Source organism: Rhincodon typus, chromosome 29 (genome assembly GCF_021869965.1).
Source record: "Rhincodon typus isolate 14 chromosome 29, sRhiTyp1.1, whole genome shotgun sequence".
Lineage (NCBI taxonomy): Eukaryota > Metazoa > Chordata > Chondrichthyes > Orectolobiformes > Rhincodontidae > Rhincodon > Rhincodon typus.
Window position 1 is genome coordinate 39,877,048 of NC_063360.1, and position 20,792 is coordinate 39,897,839.

At 43.4% G+C, this 20,792-nt stretch overlaps 1 protein-coding gene across 1 annotated transcript in view; it reads left to right on the forward strand.

Annotated features, from left to right (window-relative positions):
• Positions 1–579: 579 nt before the first annotated feature.
• Positions 580–20,792, forward strand: part of LOC109931595 (gamma-interferon-inducible lysosomal thiol reductase-like) — a gene marked incomplete at its 3' end in the record, with an annotated part of 29,642 nt that continues 9,429 nt past the window's right edge. Inside the window, exons 1-3 of the mRNA XM_048613957.1 lie at positions 580–644; positions 889–1,065; positions 20,689–20,763. Of these exons, the coding sequence (XP_048469914.1) occupies positions 600–644; positions 889–1,065; positions 20,689–20,763 (297 nt within the window). The remainder of the gene's footprint in view (positions 645–888; positions 1,066–20,688; positions 20,764–20,792) is intronic.

Consider the following 20,792-nt stretch of genomic DNA (forward strand, 5'->3'; position numbering starts at 1 on the left):
AGAGGTGGGAAAGTGGTGGACATAGTGCCTCTGCCTCAAATTGTGCCTGATTTTACTGCCACCGGGAAGACCATAAAATCTCTGCTTTAACCAGCCCAATGTACCATGCTGAAGGAATTCCTTTTTGTCGTGGGATATGACTTTATTGTGTAAACAGCACTTAAGTCAAGCACGTTGCTGTAGGTGTGGAGTCACATGTGGGTCAGACCATGTAAGAATTGCAGTTTGCCTTCCCTGAAGGACATTAGTGAGTCACATTTGTTTTTACAACAATTGACAATAGCTCACTATCATCATTAGACTAGCTTTAAATTCCAGACTTTGTTTTTTATTTAAATTCACAATTCTCCACCTGCAATGAACAAGATGTAACCCTGTGTTCCCAGTATGTTAGCTTGAGGAGTTCAGGGTTACTTTCCCAGTGATAAGGCCACGATACTACTGTCTCCTCATTGTGTAATGACACTGGAGCATTTTGACTAGGATTATTTCAGGGTTAATGTGGTTTCTATCAGTAACTGTGAAGTAATCATTACCAGTATTTAAATAGACACCAAACACATTTGAAATAGAGTCAGAATTTGGACCAGACTCTCAGGATGAAGCTTCATGTGCAGTTGGCAATTGTCCTGTCTCTTTGGGCTGTGAGTGGATTGACTTTTTGCTGGTTGTAATTGTGTTCATGACTTGTGCACCAATGAAGTCAGAAATGTTTGTGTCACTTTTCATAATCTGCCATTTAAGGGCTACTGAAATGCCCAAGTGCTGGTGATCGGGACCCAAAGTATATCAGGGCCAGGATTATTAACTGTTTATGTGTGAATTACATCCCACCTCTTATAAACGCCGATACAAAATCTCATTAAGTCTTTGTCTTATGCTGTCTAGGTTGAGAGCAGGTGTGTAACTGCTAAAACCAGGTTATTGTCGCCTGTGCAGCTCAGTTTATTCTACGAGACTTACTGCCCAGACTGTCGTCATTTCATGATGAACCAACTGTGCCCAACGTGGTTGAGGCTGGAAGACATTATGAATATCTCGCTGATTCCATTTGGCAATGCCAAGGTAGAAGTTACAATGTATTCACCGTAAATGTTTAAGGAGTTTTGATTTTCAACCAGAGGGTGGCGGGAATCGGGAACTCATTCCCTGAATGTTGCATTAAAAAAGCAGCTGGAAATGCACTCAAGGCCACATAACCACCAGGACAATAGAACAGGACTTGGAATGTTCGATTAAACTGTTTAACTGTTTTCCAGCCAGCCCGGATTCATTAGTATGAACAGCTTACTTCTCTGCTGTAAATCTTTCGACGTTTCTCTACAAGAGTGTGTCAGCAAGTAAAATGGCACTGAATCACAAAACAAAGAAATATTGTTCATTAAGTGTAAATTAAAGGCTGAAATTTAATCAGAGGAATTGCAGGGTTTGTGTGTGAAACACTGGATACTTGGGCTGGGTTGGGGTTAGGCGTGGGGTGGGTCTTGTGTTTAGCTACAAGCTGGGGCCTAATCATAGAACATTCCATCATAGAATTATTTGGTGCTTGTACTGTCCCTTTGATGATCAATCTGATTGATCCCATTCTATGCACCTTTACTGATAATTCTACAGATCTCCTTTCTCAAGTAGTTGTACATTTCCCAATTTAATATTCCAACTGAATCAATATCCATTCAGATGGTACTTTCCAGAACACAACAAGTCACTGTATATAAAGATTTTTTTACCATCTCCTGTCTGGACCTTTGCCAATTACTTTAAATCATGTCCTGTGTTTATAGACTCTCCTGTACTGGAAATGGAGGAAGTAGGAGAAATTATCAAAATCCCCTTATGAGTCTGAACATTGCTATTAAATTTCCTCTTCGCATTCTTTCATCGTTTTCTGATGTGAACTCGATATGATTGCTGGGTCCTAACCTGTGTCTTATAAAAGTTGAGTTTAATTTCCTTTATTCTGTAATTGCTTACACTATTTATAAAACTGTAAACTTTGGACCAACACTTTGGTTCTTTAACAACCTTCAATTTGCTGTACCACCTTCAAACATATCTGCACACGCAACTCCAGGTTTCTACTCCAGCACCTCCTTTAAGATTTTGCACTGTATAATTACTAATTGTATCATCTTTTTCTTCCTTTGAGAACATGTAATTTCAAATCAAATTAAGGTTCATCTACATGGATACCCATTTCACCAGTCTGTTCATGTTCTCCTGAAATCTGTTAATATCATCCTACTATTCACTTTATTAGCAGTTTTAATCACATAAATCCTTGCTATTATACCATTAATACTGAAATTCAAACATTGATATCCTGTTTATATCTGTCAACCAGGGTTCCCTGATTGGACAAGGTTAACAGCCCCAGTCGGGGAACTCATTCTATGGGGGCCACCTGGATGATCTCGTTACAATCACTCTATCGCTCACCCTCTAATTTCGGGGGGCGTAGGCCATTTCTTTTTCTAGTAGCACTTCTTGGGGTGTTTTTGCACTGGGTCTGGTTCCTCTGATTTAGCCTCAGATATGGGCAGCATATACTGGACCATACAAAACCTCCTGTACCCAGAGTGTCTCAGAAGAAATTAATCTCTTCTTCTGGTGGTAAAGGGTCCAAGGCTACAACATCCACCGTATCCATCTCAGACTCTGAGGTTTCTTCAAGACTAGAAGGAGGGAAAGTACCTATGGGATGGAACATAGAACATGGAACATAGAACAGTCCAGCACAGTACAGGCTCTTTGGCCCATGATGTTGTGCTGACCTATTATCCTACTCTAAGATCAAACTACCCTGAATACCCTACATTTTACTATCATCCACGTGCCTATCCAAGAGTTGTTTAAATGTCCCTAATGTATCTGACTCCACTACCACCACCAGCAGTGCATTCCACGCACCCACCACTCTCTGTGTGAAGAACCCACCTCTGACATCTCCCCTATACCTTCCTCTAATCAGCTTAAAATTATGCCCCCTCGTGATAGTCATTTCCGCCCTGGGAAAAAGCCTCTGGCTATCCATTCTATCTATGCCCCTCATCATCTTGTACACCTCTATCAAGTCACCTCTCATCCTTCTTTGCTCCAATGAGAAAAGCCCTACCTCCCTCAACCTTTCCTCATAAGACCTCCCCTCCAGTCCAGGCATCATCCTGGTAAATCTCCTCTGCACCCTCTCTAAAGCTTCCACATCTTTGCTATAATGAGGTGACCAGAACTGAACACAATATTCCAAATGTGGTCTAACCAGAGTATTATAGAGCTGCAGCATAACCTTGTGGCTCTTAAATTCAATCCCCCGCCAATGAAAGCCAACACACCATACGCCTTCTTAACAACCCTATCGACTTAGGTGGCAACTTTGAGGGATCTATGGATGTAGACCCCAAGATCCCACAATTCCTCCACACTGCCAAGAATCCTGCCATTAACCCTGTATTCTGCATTCAAATTCAACCTTCCAAAATGAATCACTTCATGCTTTTCTGGGTTGAATTCCATCTGCCACTTCTTTGCCCAGCTCTGCATCCTGTCAATGTCCCATTGCAACCTACAACTGTCCTCTACACTATCCATAACTCTACCAACCTTCGCGTCATCGGCAAACTTACTAACCCACCCTTCCACTTCCTCATCCAAGTCATTTATAAAGATCACAAAGAGCAGAGGTCCCAGAACAGATCCCTGTGGAACACCACTGATCACCGAGCTCCAGGCTGAATACTTTCCATCTACTACCACCCTCTGTCTTCTATTGGACAGCCAATTCTGTATCCAGAATTTGACAGCCAAATTTCCCTGGATCCCATGCCTCCTTATTTTCTGAATGAGCCTACCATGGGGAACTTTATCAAATGCCTTGCTGAAATCCATATACACCACATCCACTGCTCGACCTTCATCAATGTATTTTGTCACATCCTCAAAGAATTCAATCAGGCTTGTGAAGCATGACCTGCCCCTCACAAAGTCATGCTGACTATTTCCAATCAAACTATGCTCTTCCAAATAATCATAAATACTGTCTCTCAGAATCCTCTCCAATAATTTGCCCACCACAGAGTTATGACTGACTGGTCTGTAATTCCCAGGATTATCCCTGTTCCCTTTCTTGATCAAGGGAATAACATTTGCCATCCTCCAATCGCCTGATACCAGTCCAGTGGACAATGACGACACAAAAAGATCATTGCCAAAGACGCAGTAATCTCTTCCCTTGTTTCCCGTAGTAACCTTGGGTATATCTCATCTGGCCCAGGGGACTTATTTATCCTCATGTTTTTCAAAATTTCTAGCGCATCCTCCTTCCTATCATCAACCTGTTTGAGCATATCAGCCTGTTTCACGCTCTCCTCACAAGCTACAAGGTCCCTCTACTGGTGAATACTGAAGCAAAGTATTCATTCAGGACCTCCTCCACTTCCCCTGACTCCAGGCACAAGTTCCCTCCACTATCCCCAATCAGCCCTTCCCTCACTCAGGCCATTCTCTTGTTCCTCACATAAGTATAGAATGCCTTGGTTTTCCTTAATGCTACCCGCCAAGGCTTTTTCATGCCCCCTTCCAGCTCTCCTAAATTCGTTCTTCAGTTCCCCGTTTGTGAGCTTGAAGCTTTCATATGGTCTATGTGTTTGTTCAGGACACCTCACCTACCTGAACTTTGAATATCATGGGACATGACCTTGCATGGACCATGCCTCTTGCCCATGTAGGGCCATTTCTGTGGTTTTGACATCAAACTCTGTCCTCTGAAGTAAATTGTCTCTCTTGCTTAGCGGAGTCTTGTGTCGATATTAGGGTTCCTGATGCATTTTCACCTGATCCTCAGGTCCAGGAAAATTAGATTTGACCTCTGCAGAGTCTGTGCTGGAGCTATACCTATAGTTGCATGAGGGGTGGTCCAATAATCAAATAGGAACAGGAAAAGTTTTGTCTTGATTGAAGCTGTAGGCAGTTTCTTTAAGTCTGTCTTCAACATTTGGACTGGTCTTTCCGCCAGACCATTGGATGATGGATGATATGGAGCCGTCCTTATATGCCGAATGCCATTTGACTTTGGGAAATATTCAGATTCCCTGCTGGTTAAAGATGGCCCATTATCTGTGACTAACACTTCTGGGAGTCCATGTATCGCAAAAAAATTGTGCAGCTTTTCTATTGTCATTCGCATGTTTGACAAACAAACTTTATGCATGTCCAGCCACTTTGAGTGGGTGTCCACAATGACTTAGAACATTGAGCCCATGTAAGGGCTGACATAGTCGACGTGTAACCGAGTCCAGGGTTTACCTGGCCATTTCCTTGAATGTAGGGGAGCTGCTGGCAGTAATTTTTGTTGTCTTTGGCACTCTGGGCGCCTTCCCACCAGTGCAGCTATGTTTGGATCCAATCCTGGCCACCAGGCATGACTTCTCGCCAGCATCTGGCAGAGTCCTTCATTTGTGACAATCAATCTTGTTCCCCATTAGAAAATGCTGTCCTCTACTGTGATTTGGTCTTTCCAGATGCCCCATCATTATCAGCTGTTTCAGTTTCACTAGGACAGGATTTTTCTGTGTCCATAGTCTGATATTGACAGTGGTAAATGGAAGGGTGCCCAGAAGGTTTAAAGCCAGAACAGACTTCTCCAGGGGAGGCACCACTGGTGGAATATCTGCCAGCAGGAGGTGGCGCAGGGCATCCGCATTTGCTACTTGACTTCTTGAATGGTGTCCCAATGTGTAATTGTACACAATTAGAATGAGAGCCCATTGCTGAATTCGGCCTGAAGCTATGGGCGGCATGGCCTTATCCTCTTTGGAAAGCCCTAGCAAGGGTTTGTGGTCTGTCACTGTTACAAATTTACATCCATAAAGGTATTGGTGGAACTTTCTCACACCAAAGATGACTGCCATACCTTCTTTCTCTGTCTGGGCACATTTGCGCTTTGCATTAGCCAAAGTCTGGGAAACATATGCTCTTGGGCGTTCTTCTCCACTGGGCCATCAGTGAGCCAACATTACCCCGGTAATGTATGGGGAAACATTGCATGTCAGCATCAGATCTCGCTTGGGATCATAGTGAGCCAACACCATAGACACTGACACCTGCTTCTTCACATCTCTGTATGCTATGTCTTAGCTATGAGACCATTTCCAAAGCTGCCTTTTTTAAATAGGAGATGTAAGAGTGCCAGGATGGAGACCAGGTTACATATAAACTTTGTGTAATAATTCACTAATCCAAGGAAAGACCTAAGCTCTGGAAAGATGTGGGAGCTGGGGTTCCTTTGATCGCTCTCACTCTATCTTCCAACCGGTATAACCCGGTCTTGTCAACTCTATAGCCCAAGTACATCACTTGGGGGTGCCTGGCACACACATTTTTCCCTCCTCAGGTGTATACCCGCCGTGGAGAAATGTCTAAGGACTGTGTCCAAGTTCTCTAAGTGCTCTTTATTGGTCTTCCCTGTTATTAGCACATCATCCAGATAAATGGCAACCTCAGGTAGACCTTGCAAAATGTTCTCCATTGTCCGCTGGAAAATGGCACAGGATGATACCCCAAATGGCAGCCTTGTCTATTAGCACAAACCTGAATGGATACTAACTGCAGCATATTTCTGGGTATCCACCTCTAACTGCAATTGCAAGTACTCATGGCTCTTGTCCAGCTTTGTGAAGGACAATTTTGCATACAAGTCCTCCATGTAATGGATTGGATATTTATCCACTTGTGAGAATATTTTACCATTTGTTTAAAATCCCCACAAAGGTGAACTAACTTGTTAGGCTTCACAGCCAGTACAACCGGTGCTGCCCATTCTACAAACTGTACTGGTTTGATGATTCCTTCACTTTCCAGCCTCCTGATTTCTATTTCTATATAAGGCACTGGGCAGGCTTTACAGAATCATGGAATTGCTTCCTGATCAACATGCAAGGTGGCCTTGGCTCCTTTGATAGTCCCTAGACCTTCTTGAAAAAAAAAACTTCTGTGTATTTAATTAGGACTTTACTGAGGTAGCCATTTTCTAATCAAAAATTGTTGACCCAATGAAAGTGAATCTTTCTCAACCAATTTCACCCCATTAGGCTTCGGCCCAAGGCTTTTACTGCAATCAGTGCTTCAGCTGCTTCTCAAATGAGACCGGAACTGAAGTTCTACATTTAATCTGTAAAAGTTCCCTGGTACAGGTTCTGTCTAGCTGAGGTCTTATGCAAACTTAAGGGTTGGAGTCCGGAGCGAATTTTTGTAAAGACAAGTTCCGCAATCACTGATACAGCAGCATCGGTATCAACCTCCACTAGAACTGGGTGACCATGCATCCAGAGGTTTATTTCGGTTGTCGACACATTGTGGAGTTGGAGAAACAAAGCAGGTCAGGCAGCCTCAGAGGAGTAGGAAAGTCAATGTTTTGGGTCGGGACCCTTCTTCAGAACTTTGCTTTACGGAGGGAGGGGGACAACTTCTTCAAGGTGGGCATCCTTGGAAGGGGCTTCGCAGTGAGGTTATAAGTCACTCTGAGATAGTAAGAACTGCAGATGCTGGAGTCAGAGTCAACACAGTTTGGAGCTGGAGGAGCACAGCAGCTCAGGCAACATCAGAGTAGTAGGAAAGTCAACATTTCAGGTCAGGAGTTCTGAAGAAAGGTCCCGACCTGAAACATCAACATTCCTACTCCTGTGATGCTGCCTGGCCTGCTGTGTTCCTCCAGCTCCACACTGTGTTATCTCTGACTCCAGCACCTGCAGTTCTTGTTTCATAGAATCATAGATCATCATAGAATCCCCTCTGTGTGGAAACAGACCCTTCAGCCCAACATGTCCACACTGACCCTAGGAGCATTCCACCCTGACCCATGCCCCCTATAACCCACCTAAGCTACACATCCCTGAACACTATGAGCAATTTTAGCATGTCCAATCCACCTAGCCTGCACATCTTTGGACTGTGAGAGGAAACCGGAGCAACCCTACGCAGGCATGGGGAGAATGCACAAACTTCACACAGACTGAGGCAGCAGTGCTAACCACTGAGCCACCGTGCCACCCCATTTATTTTGTTTTGTTTATTTTGGTTGGTTCTGATTTGAATCTTGCTAAGTAATTTAACTGATCAAAACCAGCTGTAGATGGACTTTCCAGGGTATGCACTCTCCTGGATACCGGCCTGTGAGTGGTCTTACTTAATTCAGGCCTGGTGGGTCGGTTTTGCTGTCTTGAGTCTGCATACCAGTAGCAATGACAATGGTTTACCAGCCCAGATCCTGAAGAAAATGTTAACCATTTGGCTGAGGGTTGGCTTTGTTTTGGGGTTTTGCTGTGGGCTGACCCAGAGCCCCTCTGTTCAAGATATGTCCTCAGTGAGGCTATGCAATTGCCTTCAATCAAGTGGTGTTCCCCAAGCTCAGTCGGCCTGGCGAGGGTGTCCACTTCCATCAGCATACCCTGTAACTCATATGCTCCAATTACTCATATTTTCTAATGACAAAGCCATTTGTAGTGCTTGTTTGAAATGCGGTTGGGCTTCAGCTAGTAAGTGCTTCTGCATGGTCACATCATCAATCCCACATAACAAACAGTCTCTTGGTATCTCACGTAGAGTTAAACCAAAATCAGATGCCTTTGCCAGTCAAAGCCTAGTCAAAAATCCCAATATGGATTCCCCAGTTCTCGCGCTGTAAATAAGACTGATAGTGTCACAGAATTAGAGGAGATTTGGAGTCATAATATTTCTTAACTAAATCTGTCAACTCTTGAAAGTTTTTAGTATCTGGAGCCTCAGGAAAAGTTAGACTCTTAATAACTTAAAAAGCTGTGTGTCCACAAGCTGTCAGAAGAATATCTCATTGCTTCTCGTCTTCCCCAATTTGCCCTGAAGAAAATAAGACATTCTTTCCACATATTGGGCCCAGCCTTTGATGACAAGATTGAATGGGTTAAGATTCCCAAATGACAGCATGATGCCAGAAATGTTTACCCCAATTCAAAGGCAACCGTTGTGAGCGAATCTCTTCAGAGGCATGTTGTTTTTTTTTATCTTGTTGCCATTGAAATAACTTGACAAAGGTCAGTAGCCCATCATCAAGTCACCCTTTATTTGCACATGCATAGTTCACCGCTAGCTCAGATCTGTAGTAAACAGAGCCTCTGACACTCCTGTTTATATCTGTCAGCCAGGGGCTTCCTGATTAGTCCAGGTTACCAGCCCAAATCAGGGAGCTCAGATTCAATGAGATCCACCTGGCTGACTACATTCATCTTTCATTTTTTGGTTAAGTGTAAGTTGCATCAGATTTTTCAGCGGGTTATTTGCCATGAGGCCTAGCAAGTTCTCTCAGCATATCTTATCACACCTACTGCATTTACTACCTATCCCAGCCTTACAGACTCCCTCATGTCTGATTCTAGTTCCATCTTACTTGCCACTCAGCTGAAGTTGGCAGAATTCACCATCGGCACTTCTATACCATCGTTAAAAGCTCATTGTTCATCCAGACAAGCACTGTCAGTCTGGATCTGCCCTGCACTGTTCCTGACATTTGCCTGAGATGTGGCAGACAGTGTGAAGTTGGTGCCCATCTTCGCAGGCAGAAACCTGGAGATATGCTGGACTTGGTGGTGCAGAGGTGAGACTTTCTCTTCCCCTGGGGGCCAGTAGTGGAGGCTACAACAGCAGGTCACCACCTGGGTAGGTGTAGTCTCAGCTGTTTAAAGGAATGCTCAGCACTGCAGGAAAAATGTCAATGGCCTTCTCCACTCTGCCAGCATAACTGCCACCATCTTCTCTAAGATAACTTACACTCATTCTATCTTGGCTACCATTCCACCTCTCACTAAAGCACATACTCTGCCACTCTTACTGTTTCCTGAAATGTCTTTTGTCATTCCTCTTACCTACCCCAACACCCTACATCATTAACCACGCTTACCTTTTGTGCTGCCCACTCACTTACTTGAGACACCTCCCATCTGCACCAACAGTAATAGCTGTGCCTGTGCCAACTATTTTCATCTCCCTTAATACCTGGCTCTCTCTCTTTCTCTCTCTCTCTCTCTCATTCTAGGAGGAAAGTAGCCCACAATAGGGCAGAAAGGCTCAAGCTGAGTAGTGAGCTGCCCAACATTTGGCTCCTCATCCCATCCTGACTCTGACCATCCTGAATGTCTGACTGACTGTGGACTGGTATCAGAGGCTGTTCTTGATTTCTGTCCCAGGACCCCTGAGCAAAACTATCCCCCTTGACTTGACTGATGACTGCCATAACCATGAAAATTTTCCTGGTTTTGTGTCTGTACCAAACAGCAAAGCAAGACAGCAGGAAGCTTTTTTTCATTTCAAAAATACACTTTATTCCTAAAATATTTTTATACATATACGTAGTCCCTAAAGCAGTTCGGTTCTGCAACTTCAAAATCTCTCCTCCCACAACCCATCCATCTTCTGACTCACCTATCCACTTCACCCTTCTCACTGACCAACGACAATAACCCCATCCCTGCATCCACTTATCTCCATCTCACCTACCCTCCCCCTACCCCCATTCCCACACCACCACCACCACCCCCGCCACCTCACTCTCCATTTATTTCTGGGCTCCCCTCCCCCTCTCCAGTCCTAACGAAGGGGTTCAGCCTGAAATGTTGACTTTCCTGCTCCTCGGATGCTGTCTGACCTGCTGTGCTTTTCCAGCTCCAGATTTTTTGACTCTAGCTTCCAGCATCTGCAGTTCTTACTGTCTCCAAGTCACTGATAATATTATTTGCTTGGTTTGATTTCTGTCCCAACCAATCTTTTAGCAGATTGTCATGTTTCAGTCATGACCACATGCTGCACTTTGATTAACAATAAAAGGTTATGAACCTGTTTGAAATCTAATCCAGTTTTTTTATGTGAAAGTTTGTTTAGAATTTAAACGAATAACCATAAAAACAGTATGTTCTGTAGACAGGGCAAGCTAACACTGTGCTCGATGTTTATTGATCTTAGACAAGCAAATAGTGCAGAAGGTTGAAGCTACAAAGTTTAATTTCCAGTGGTGAGTAACAGCAGATTTCAAAGGGCACATGTTACAAACTAAATACAACTATTTTTGTCTTTCCACTTTTGGATATCAGGGAAGGTAAATTTAAGGAGAGGAGAAAGGAACTTGGGGAGATGTGGGTCCAGGAATGAAGTTTTTCTTAACTTGATACATGCATTCTCTCATCTCTGAAGAAGTAGCGTTTTTATTTTAAGACTGCCTTTATATTTTCATTGCTGAAACTGTTATATTTTTACCACATTCTCTTTATTCTCACAACCTACTCTCCATGGTCCACTGCCCCACCTCTCTGTCCTCATTTTCCCTATTTCATTCGTGATTGCTGTTCCAGGAAATCCTTGACATTCGAGATGAACTGAGAACCTGACTACTCATAGGGCTCCCCTACAGTTATCCCCTTTTAAAGAAAGAAATCTGAACTCTGCACTCTTGTTATATCTGTAATATAACACGATCAAAATTGTTTACTATACAGTTCTTTCACAAATTCTGGGGTCTGCACTACCTCCTCCAAGGCAGGCTGGAACCTGACAAATCTGAAACTGGTTTCTATTTAATTTTTGCTTCAATTTTCATCCCCATAGCAACAGACTATCTCATGGGTATTTCTAGGAACTCAGTCATAAATAGGAAACAAATTACTTCTCTCTCAGAACACTCCTGCTGTCACTGCTGCAGGCATCAGATCGGTGTTCCTGGGAGCCAACCCAAGGAAAACGATGGGTCTGAATGGAGTCCCAACCATGCACTTAGATCCTGTCCCGACCAACTGGTGGAGGTATTCACCGACATTTTTGACCACTCCCTCCTACAAACTGAAGTCCCCACCTGCTTCAGGAACACCACCATCATCCCCGTACCTACAAAAGCACATGCAATGTGCCTTAGTGACTACTGCCTAGTGGCTCTGACCTCAATAATCATGAAGTGCTTCAAAAGGCTGGTCATCGCCCACATCAATTCTAGCCTGCTTTGAGCCCTGACAATTTACCTACCGATGTAACAGGTCCACAGTGGATGCCATTTCCCTAACCCTGCACTCATCTCTGGAACATCTGGACAATAATGACACCGATGTCAGACTCCTGCCCACTGACTACAACACCATTATCTCCTCCAGACTGATCTCAGAACTCTCAGACCTAGGTATCAGCTCCACCCTCTGCAACTGCATCCTCAGCTTTCTGACCGACAGACTGTAATCAGTGAAGATGGACAACAACATCTCCTCCACAACAACACAACACTGGAGCCCCCTGCCGCAAGGATGCGTCCTCAGCCCCCTATTGTACTCCCTGTACACCCACAACTATGTTGCAAAATTCCAGACAAAAGCCATCTACAAGTTTGCTGATGACAGACTATAGTACGCCGCATATGAAGCAATGATAGGTCAGAATACAGAAAGAGATAGAGGGTTTAGTGTCATAGTGCAATGATAACAGCCTCTCTGTCACTGTTGGCAAAACTAAAGAAATGATCATTGACTTCAGAAAGAAAGGAGGAGAACATGCCCCATTCTGCATCAATGGAACAGAGGTTGAGAGAGTGGAGAGCATCAAGTTCCTAGGAGTGATGATAACCAACAACCTGCCCTGGACTTCCTCACATAGATGCGATGGTCAAGAAGGCACAATGCCTCTTCTTGCTTGAGAGGCTCAGGAAATTTGGCATGCCCAGAAGGACACTCACCAACTTCTACAGATGAAAGCACCATTGAAAGCATACTGATATGGCAACTGATCTGCCTAGGACTGTGAGAAACTACAGAAGATTGTGTGCACAGCCCAGACCATCACAGAAGCCAACCTTCCACCATGGACTCTATTTACATGGCTCATTGCTGTGGAAAGGCTGCCAACATGATCAAAAACTCTTCCCACCCCAGTAATACTCTCCTACAACTTCTTCCATCAGACAGAAGACACAGAAGCTTGAACACACACGCTAACAGGTGCAAGAACAAATTCTTCCCTGCTGCTATTAGACTCTCTAACTTCAAACAATGCTGATCTTGCTAATGTTAATCTTGCCTAGTGCACGCCCTGTGAGGTGTAACTAGTAAACGTCTGTCCAAGTGTATTTTCACCCTATGATCTCTATGTCTTTGCTTACTATGATCTGCCTGCACTGCTCGTAAACAAATCTTTTCACTGTACTTAGGTACACGTGACAAGAAATCAAATCAATCAATCAATCAAACTCCACGATTTCACTTTGGTCAAATTTGGATTTTGCCCAAAGCATGTATATGTTCAGCACCCAGTTGGGGTATGGGCATCATATGGAAAGTTGGAGTTAAGGAAGAAGATCAGCCACTATCTTGTTGAATTATAGAAGTGAGTTAAAAGGATCTTCCTGCTTCTTCCTGCTCTGACTTCTGACTCTTAATTTCTGACAACAGGCACTTTGTTGCAACAAGCATTTCTGCCACATGCGCATCACTCTTTTCGAAAATATATAAAATGCTTGAAATCTAAAATAAAAACTGAAAATACTGGAAATACTCAGCAAGGCAGGCATTACCTGTGGTGAGAGAATAGAGTTTACATTTCAAGTCTATAACCTTCGATCATGTGAAAATATAAAGAATTGCAGAGAATGACTAAAAGGTTAATCAGGAGGAAGATGTCAGAAGGTGAGATGAAGCTTGTGATAAACATAAAATAGATAGCAAGAGTTTCTACAGGCTTTTAGTTCACATTTAATATTTGATATAACTTCTTTTCTTTATTTACTCTATTTTTTGTACCAAAGATGGCACCATGTGTTGGCAACATTGTACACCTTTCACTGTTTTTTTGTAACTTAATACCTGTGACAATAAACCAATTCAAATTTGGTTTTAATGTTGGTAAATAAAGGTGAATTTTTTAATGGAAAAGAGCGTATAAGCGATGCGAGTGGAGCTGGATGAACACAGCAGGCCAGGCAGCATCAGAGGAGCAGGAAAGTTGACTTTTCGGGTTGGGACTCTTCTTCAGAAATTTCAGACCCATTTCTGAAGAAGGGTCCTGACCTGAAACGTCAATTTTCCTGCTCGTTTGATGCGCCTGGCCTGCTATGTTCCTCCAGCTCCACACTGTGTTAACTCTTGACTCCAGCATCAGCAGTTCTTACTACCTATAAATTATGCGAGTGTTGGTTCACTAAAGAATGAGAATGAGAAGTTATCAGTATGTAATAAGGTAATAGCAGATGAAATAAACAAATATTTACAAAAAAAATCCAGTAACAGCTGTAAATCAGGAGGTGAAATGGAGAGAAACATAGTAAAATTACAATCATTCAGGAAGTGGTACTGAATGAACTGATAGAACTGTGGCTGACAAGTCTCCAAATCCTCTTGAACTTCATCCCAGGGTTTTAAAAGAGGTTGTTAATGAGGTAGAAGGTGTGTTGATACAAAGAAAGAAATAAGAAAAAATGTTAATTGATGTTAATGATGTCAATTTTCCAAAATTCCCTAAATTAGGAAAAAGTTCAATCAGTTGGAAAGCAGCAAATGCAACCCATCTACTCAAAAAGTGAGGGAAGCAGAAAACAGAAATTTTTTTTGGCCAGCTAGCTTGATGGCTGGTCTTGGGGAAGACATTAACATCAATTATTAATGAGATTATTGCTGCTCACTTAGAAAACCTTAAAGTGAAAAGGAAGAGTCGGCATGGTTTTGTCAAAGGAAAGCCATCTTTCAATAATTTATTAAATTTCTTTCAAAGAGTAATGTGCTGTGATAACGTGGAGTCTGTAGGTTTACTGCACTTGAATTTCCAGGCATTTGATCAGGTTCCACATCAAAGGTTATTGTGGAAAAGAAAAGCTCACAGTGCAATCAGCAACACCGAAACAGTAATAGTCATGGATAATTTTTGGGCTGGAGGAAGGTTGATAATAGAATGCTCCAGGGTCGGTATTGGGATCTTTAATCTTCTTGAGATATATATAAATATATATAAATGATCTGAATCTTGGTATACAGGGGACAATTTAAAAGTTTGTAGATGACATGAAACTTGGAAGAATTACAATCTGTGAGGAAGACATTGTGAAACTCCACAAAAGGACATTGGCAAGTTGGTGGAGTGGGTGGATAGGTGGCAGGTGAGAACAAAGAACAAGAATACAGAATATTACAGCACAGGAACAGGCCCTCCGGCCCTCCAAGCCTGCGCCGATCCAGATCCTCTATCTAAGCCTGTCGCCTATTTTCCAAGGATCTGTATCCCTCTACGCCCTGCCCATTCATGTATCTGTCTAGATACATCTTAATGACGCTATCTGCCCGCCTCTGCCACCTCCGCTGGCAATGCATTCCAGGCACCCACCACCCTCTGTGTAAAGAACTTTCCACGCATATCTCCCTTAAACTTTTCCCCTCTCACCTTGAAATCGTGACCCCTAGTAATTGAGTCCCCACTCTAGGAAAAAGCTTCTTGCTATCCACCCTGTCTATACCTCTCATGATTTTGTAGACCTCAATCAGGACCCCCCTTGACCTCCGTCTTTCTAATGTAAATAATCCTAATCTACTTCATAGCTAGCACCCTCCATACCAGGCAACATCCTGGTGAACCTCCTCTGCACCCTCTCCAAAGCATCCACATCCTTTTGGTAATGTGGCGACCAGAACTGTACACAGTATTCCAAATTTTGGCGAACCAAAGTCTATACAACTGTAACATGAGCTGCCAACTCTTGTACTCAATACCCCGTCTGATGAATGAAAGCATGCCGTATGCCTTCTTGACCACTCTATCTACCTGTGTTGCCACCTTCAGGATACAATGGACCTGAACACTCAGATCTCTCTGTGCATCAATTTTCCCCAGGGCTTTGCCATTTACCTTATAGTTCGCTCTTGAATTGGATCTTCAAGATGCATCACCTCGCATTTGCCTGGATTGAACTCCATCTGCCATTTCTCCGCCCAACTCTCCAATCTATCTATATTCTGTTGCATTCTCCAACAGTCCCATTCACTATCTGCTATTCCACCAAACTTGCTAATCAGACCATCTATACCTTCCTCCAGATCATTTATATATATCACAAACAAAAGTGGTCCCAACATGGATCCCTGTGGAACACCACTGGTCACAGTTCTCCATTTTGAGAAACTCCCTTCCACTACAACTCTCTGTCTCCTGTTGCCCAGCCAGTTCTCTATCCATCTAGCTAGCACACCCTGGACCCCATGCGACTTCACTTTCTCCATCAGCCTACCATGGGGAACCTTATCAAACACCTTACTGAAGCCCATGTATATGATATCTACAGCCCTTCCCTCATCTATCAACTTTATCACTTCCTCAAAGAATTCTATCAAGTTGGTAAGACATGACCTTCCCTGCACAAAACCATGCTGCCTATCACTAATAAGCCCATTTTCTTCCAAATGTAAATAGATCCTATCCCTCAGTATCTTCTCCAGCAGCTTCCCCACCACTGACATCAGGCTCACCGGTCTATAATTACCTGGATTATCCTTGCTACCCTTCTTAAACAAGGGGACAACATTAGCAATTCTCCAGTCCACCGGGACCTCACCCGTGCTCAAGGATGCTGCGAAGATATATGTTAAGGCCCCAGCTATTTCCTCTCTTGCTTCCCTCAGTAACCTGGGATAGATCCAATCCGGGGATCTTGTCTACCCTAATGCCTTTTAGAATACCCAATACTTCCCCCCTCCTTATGCTGACTCGACCTAGAGTAATCAAACATCTATCCCTAACCTCAACATCCGTCATGTCTCTCTCCTTGGTGAATACCGACGCAAAGTACTCATTAAGAATCTCACTCATTTTCTCTGACTCCTTGTATAACTTCCCTCCTTTGTCCTTGAGTGGGTCAACCCTTTCTCTAGTTACCCTCTTGCTCCTTATGTACAAATAAAAGGCTTTGGGATTTTCCTTAACTCTGTTTGCTAAAGATATTTCATGACCCCTTTTAGCCCTCTTAATTCCTCGTTTCAGATTGGTCCTATTTTCCAGATATTCTTCCAAAGCTTCGTCTGTTTTCAGTTGCCTAGACCTTATGTATGCTTCCTTTTTCCTCTTTGCTAGTCTCACAATTTCACCTGTCATCCACGGTTCCCTAATCTTGCCCTTTCTATCCCTCATTTTCACAGGGACATGTCTGTCCTGCACTCTAATCAACCTGTCTTTAAAAGCCTCCCACATATCAAATGTGGATTTACCATCAAACAGCTGCTCCCAATCCACATTCCCCAGCTCCTGACGAATTTTGCTATAGTTGGCCTTCCCCCAATTTAGCACTCTTCCTTTAGGACCACTCTCGTCTTTGTCTATCCGTATTCTAAAACTTACATAATTGTGATTACTATTCCCAAAGTAATCCCCTACTGAAACTTCAACCACCTGGCTGGGCTCATTCCCCAAAACCAGGTCCAGTATGGCCCCTTCCCGAGTTGGACTATTTACATACTGCTCTAGAAAACCCTCCTGGATGCTCCTTACAAATTCTGCTCCATCTAAACCCCTAACACTACTCAATGTTGGGAAAATTAAAATCTCCCATCACCACCACCCTGTTGCTCCTACATCTTTCCATAATCTGTCTACATATTTGTACCTCTATCTCACGCTCGCTGTTGGGAGGCCTGTAGTACAGCCCCAACATTGTTACTGCACCCTTCCTATTTCTGAGCTCTGCCCATATTGCCTCACTGCTCGAGTCGTCCATAGTGCCCTCCTTCAGCACAGCTGTGATATCCTCTTTCACCAGTAATGCAACTCCTCCACCCCTTTTATCTCCCTCTCTATCCCTCCTGAAGCGTCTATATCCTGTGATATTTAGTTGCCAATCTTGCCCTTTCCTCAACCAAGTCTCAGTAATAGCAATAACATCATACTCCCAGGTACTAATCCAAGCCCTAAGTTCATCTGCCTTGAGGTTCCATGCTAAGAAGTTTGAGATGATGCACTTTGGTGAGAAGAAATTAGAAAGTGTTATTAAAATAGGGTGTACATTGCTAAAGAGGGTGCAGGAGGAGAGGGACCTGTGTGTAAAGGTAGACAGCGAATTGAAATTGGTGGGACAGGTGGAGACAGCAGTTAATGAAACATACAGTATTCTCAGTTTTATTAATCACAGAATCCTTACAGTGTGAAAACAAGGCATTTGGCCCATTGAGTCCACACTGACTCTCCAAAGAGCATCCCACCCAGACCCAGCCCCCTACCTTATCTCTGTAACCCTGAATTTCTCATGGCTATTCTACTTAGCCTGCACTTCCCTGTTCACTATAGGCAATTTAGCATGGCCAATCCACCTAACCTGTACATCTTTGGAATAGGGGCACAGAGCAGGGAGGTAATGTTGAGCTTGTACAAGACACTCGTGTAGCAGCCTCCTGACTGCCAATACAAAGGTAGATTACTAACTTGGCCAAACAGCAAAGGATACTGGGTATATTGGCCAAGTAAAACTGAAGTCTCAAAACATACACACCAAACACAATGCAAACACAGCAGCCAGGTGCTAATGATATTAGTATAATGTAAACGATAACAGTTATCCTGGACAGACATGCCCAACAAATTCTCCACTAAACAAAGGAAGGCCCAGACAGAAAGGCACCAGGTCCTGCTACACAATGAAACTAACACAAGTAAGTCATCGAAACGATTGACAATGTTTCAAACTATTAAGTTTGTTTCCCTGATTGACCAGAGCTACTGAAAACCATCCAAAAAGGTATGAAAACAGGGTTGACCTGTTGACTGTAGAGCTGGATGAACACAGCAGGCCAGGCAGCTTCAAAGGAGCAGGAAAGCTGACATTTCGGATCTGAACCCTTCTTCAAAAGGTCCAAAATGTCAGCTTTCCTGCTCCTCTGATGCTGCCTGGCCTGCAGTGTTCATCCAGCTCTACACCTTGTTATCTCAGACTCCAGCATCGGCAGTTCCTACTATCTCTCTTGACCTGTTGACTGATCTCTTGGATCTTCTGGCGACCTTCCAATGACACCAGCATGACAAGAGGCAGGGACCCACTGACCGTGCAGGGAGAGAGATAGAGAGAGATTGAGAGAGAGAGAGAGAAGAGAGAAAACAGCTTTGCAGACAGAGACAGAACCAGAGAGACAGTGACTGCGTAAAGAGACTCGGGAAGTATTATAAGCTTAACGGGCCAAATAGGATTAGGGATAATATTATTTAGTATAATGGGTAATAAAACTTGTTTCCTAACAACGTTAAGACTGTTTATATTTGGACTGGCTTGTGTTCATACTGATTTGTCTGCTTCAGCATTTTAGGACATCTGGACAACTTCATTCACAGCATTCTGGTTGGAGTTGTCTATCTTGTTTTAAGGAGGCACTAGACAACATTTGTTACACTTAAGCTGCCATATTGTGTACAGTGGGCACCACATTATAGGAAAGATGTGAATGCATTTGAGAGAGTGCTGAAGCGATTTATAAGAATAGTTCCAGCAATAAGAAACTCAGTTATGAGGATAGATTGAAGAAGTTGGGACTGATTTCTATGAGTGAGTGATGTTAGCATCTCAATTTATGAGAGAGGGGGCTGCACAAGACACCCATGTGAGGTCTTTTAAAGGGGAACCACATTACACATAAAGGCAGGTCCTGTACAGGTCACAGGCCTGCACCCTCTTGAACCTTTCTGACTCTAACGGAGGTGTGATGTCATGGGGAAGTGAGTAGGCAGTGCGGAGGCCATACAAGGTTCATTGTGTGGGCAGTTGGGATGAAATGAGACTGGGTGAGGGAAATGTTGCAAACAGTAGTGAGGGTGGCAGAACATTAGTCTTGGCGGGAGGTAGGTGCAGAAGCAGAGATGGAATGAGTGTGAAGTGGCAGATGGGACTAGTGTGACACTTCCCTTGCTGGAGCAAAGAAGGTCATTGACCTTACTGAGGTGTCAATAGGCATTCCTCTAGATGGTGGAGACTGTACTGACCTAAGAACTGTACTTGGACAAGGCTGGAAGGGTGTGGTGGCATGGCGCCCTCTGCCAGTTTTCCAGGAAGAGGATGTCCTCCTCTGGCCCACCCCAACCTCCAAGTGCCTGTCGGAGAATTATGGAACCATCTTCCCCTTCATAATGTCAGTGCTTGTCCAGGAGCACAGCGGCCTTTTGGAGATGCCTGTGCTAGTGGTCTCTAGCACCAGTCTCTGGGTGAATATCCAGTGAATGGCAAGTTATTCCAGAATTGTGTGTGGTAAGATGATGTAGGATTCATCGGCAACAGATGCCATGCGGGCAGGGTAGGTAGTTAATGAGGTGAATTTGGTAAGATGCGGTGAGAAATCTTGCTAGGCCTCGTGGAGAGAAGCTCTCCAACAAACTCAATATAATTCAGACTTTGCCAAAAAAAAGTAAGATTTGGCCTCCACTCTTCAAAATATTCATATTCAAACTGAGGCTTTTGGAAGACGCTGAGGCCTTTGGGAAAAAAATCAATAAAATCTTTAAAATAAACAATACACAAACAATTCCATTGGAACATTTAATTATTACTGCAATTTTTCAAATGTTTATTTTTAAAATAAATTAAACATATTTAAAAATGTGCTATGAAGGAAACAGACAAGACAGCTGATGTTATTCTTTCCTTTCTTTCAATCATGTCACAAACATACAAATACATTCTTTTCACAGGAGATTCAAAATGGCCAGAATTGGCAGTTCGTCTGTCAGCATGAAGAGGATGAGTGCCAAGGGAACACCATCCAGGTCCAAGCGATATCTTATTGCATTTTATC